We start from the raw sequence: 1,534 nt of genomic DNA on the forward strand, positions 1-1,534 counted from the left end.
CTTCTCTCTCTCTCTCTCTCTCTCTCTCTCTCTCTTGATTTTTATTATTATAGGGGAAAAAGAAATGATGGTTAATTAAATTGGTAAGAAATTTAAATGAAAAATTAAAACTTCGCAAACTTTACGAATTCAATTGTAAAAATTGTTAATTAATTTTTTTGAAATAAATTTGCATAAATTTAACAAATGGAAATTATTTCTTGAATTCTTATGTAAATTTTTATTTTTTGGTAAGCTTTAAAATTTACCTTTTTTTTTTTGTTGTAAAATTTCAAAGTAGTAAATGAAATAATTTATAAAACAAAAGCCAAATAAAAAGATTTTTTCATTAAAAATTTATACTTCAAAATTGCATGATAGAAAATTTGATACAATAAATGAACGAGTAAAAAAAAAAATATTTCAGATAAATTAGCTAAAGTTTTCAAACAAAAGTTAATTAATAAACAAATTTGAAATTTGAAATGAGAATTAATTAATAAGCAGGCTTAAATTTTAATATGAAGGCCTAAAAATAGGCCAGAATTATATTTAATATGTACATATATATGTAAATTAATTAATTATGCAAATATTTATTTTAGCTGTGAAACGGAATATGTTGATATATATTCGGAATTAGAGGAACCTGATGATGATTTGCTTTCTGCTGCTTTTGGTGGTCGATATTGTGGTAGTATATCACCGTATGTCAGGATTAGGTAATTAATTAATTTAATGTTAAAAGTAAAAAAAAAATTTATTGTCGTCTCCTTTAATAACCATTAATTTACAATAATGAATTTAAATTTGGATTAAAAACGAAAACAGAAAGTCTAATTAAAAAATGTATTTTTTTTTTCAATTTATTAACGGCTAGACAATAATTCAATTCGTATTTTATTTCTTATATCGCAAAATTAATTTGTAATTTAATTTATAAAATTTGATTTTTTTGAAATGTGTCTTTAATTTACAAAATTAAATTTTTTCATTCGATTTTCTCTAATTTATAAAATTTAATTTTTCGTTCGATTTTTTAAAGTACACTCTTTTTTTTCATTGATAACTTTAACACTTATCAAATTTACTCATAATTATGTTTTAAATAGTTTTATAAATTTACTTATAATTATATTTTAAATGTTTTTACAAATTGACCTATAATCATACTTTAAATAATTTTGCAAATTTACTTACAATCACACTTCTAATAATTTTTAATTTAAAATGAATAACTTGATTTTCTTTTTCTTTTTCTTTTTTTTTTTTTTTAATTTCAGTTTAAATCGTGTCATAGTATTAGTATTTCATTCAAGAACTGCATCCAATCAACGAAATGGTATAAAATTTCGCGGTCGTTATGCATTCATTTCTGATGGTTTGATTTGCATAAAATTTTAATTTAATTAAGTATTTTTTTTAATTATCAATATGCATTGTTAATTAAGAAAATATAAGCAAAAGAAATTAATGCTAATAATATGCAAAAAAAAAAAAAAATGTAAACAGCGATAAATGATAAATTAGATGATAAATGATTAAAACTATAAAT

At 20.1% G+C, this 1,534-nt stretch overlaps 1 protein-coding gene across 1 annotated transcript in view; it reads left to right on the forward strand.

Annotated features, from left to right (window-relative positions):
• The window catches only part of LOAG_18461 (LEV-10A protein), a gene marked incomplete at both ends in the record, with an annotated part of 10,504 nt that overhangs the window by 2,020 nt on the left and 6,950 nt on the right, over positions 1–1,534 (forward strand). Inside the window, 2 exons of the mRNA XM_020451121.1 lie at positions 585–701; positions 1,263–1,360. Of these exons, the coding sequence (XP_020305122.1) occupies positions 585–701; positions 1,263–1,360 (215 nt within the window). The remainder of the gene's footprint in view (positions 1–584; positions 702–1,262; positions 1,361–1,534) is intronic.

Source organism: Loa loa (genome assembly GCF_000183805.2).
Source record: "Loa loa unplaced genomic scaffold supercont3.323, whole genome shotgun sequence".
Classification (NCBI taxonomy): Eukaryota; Metazoa; Nematoda; class Chromadorea; order Rhabditida; family Onchocercidae; genus Loa; species Loa loa.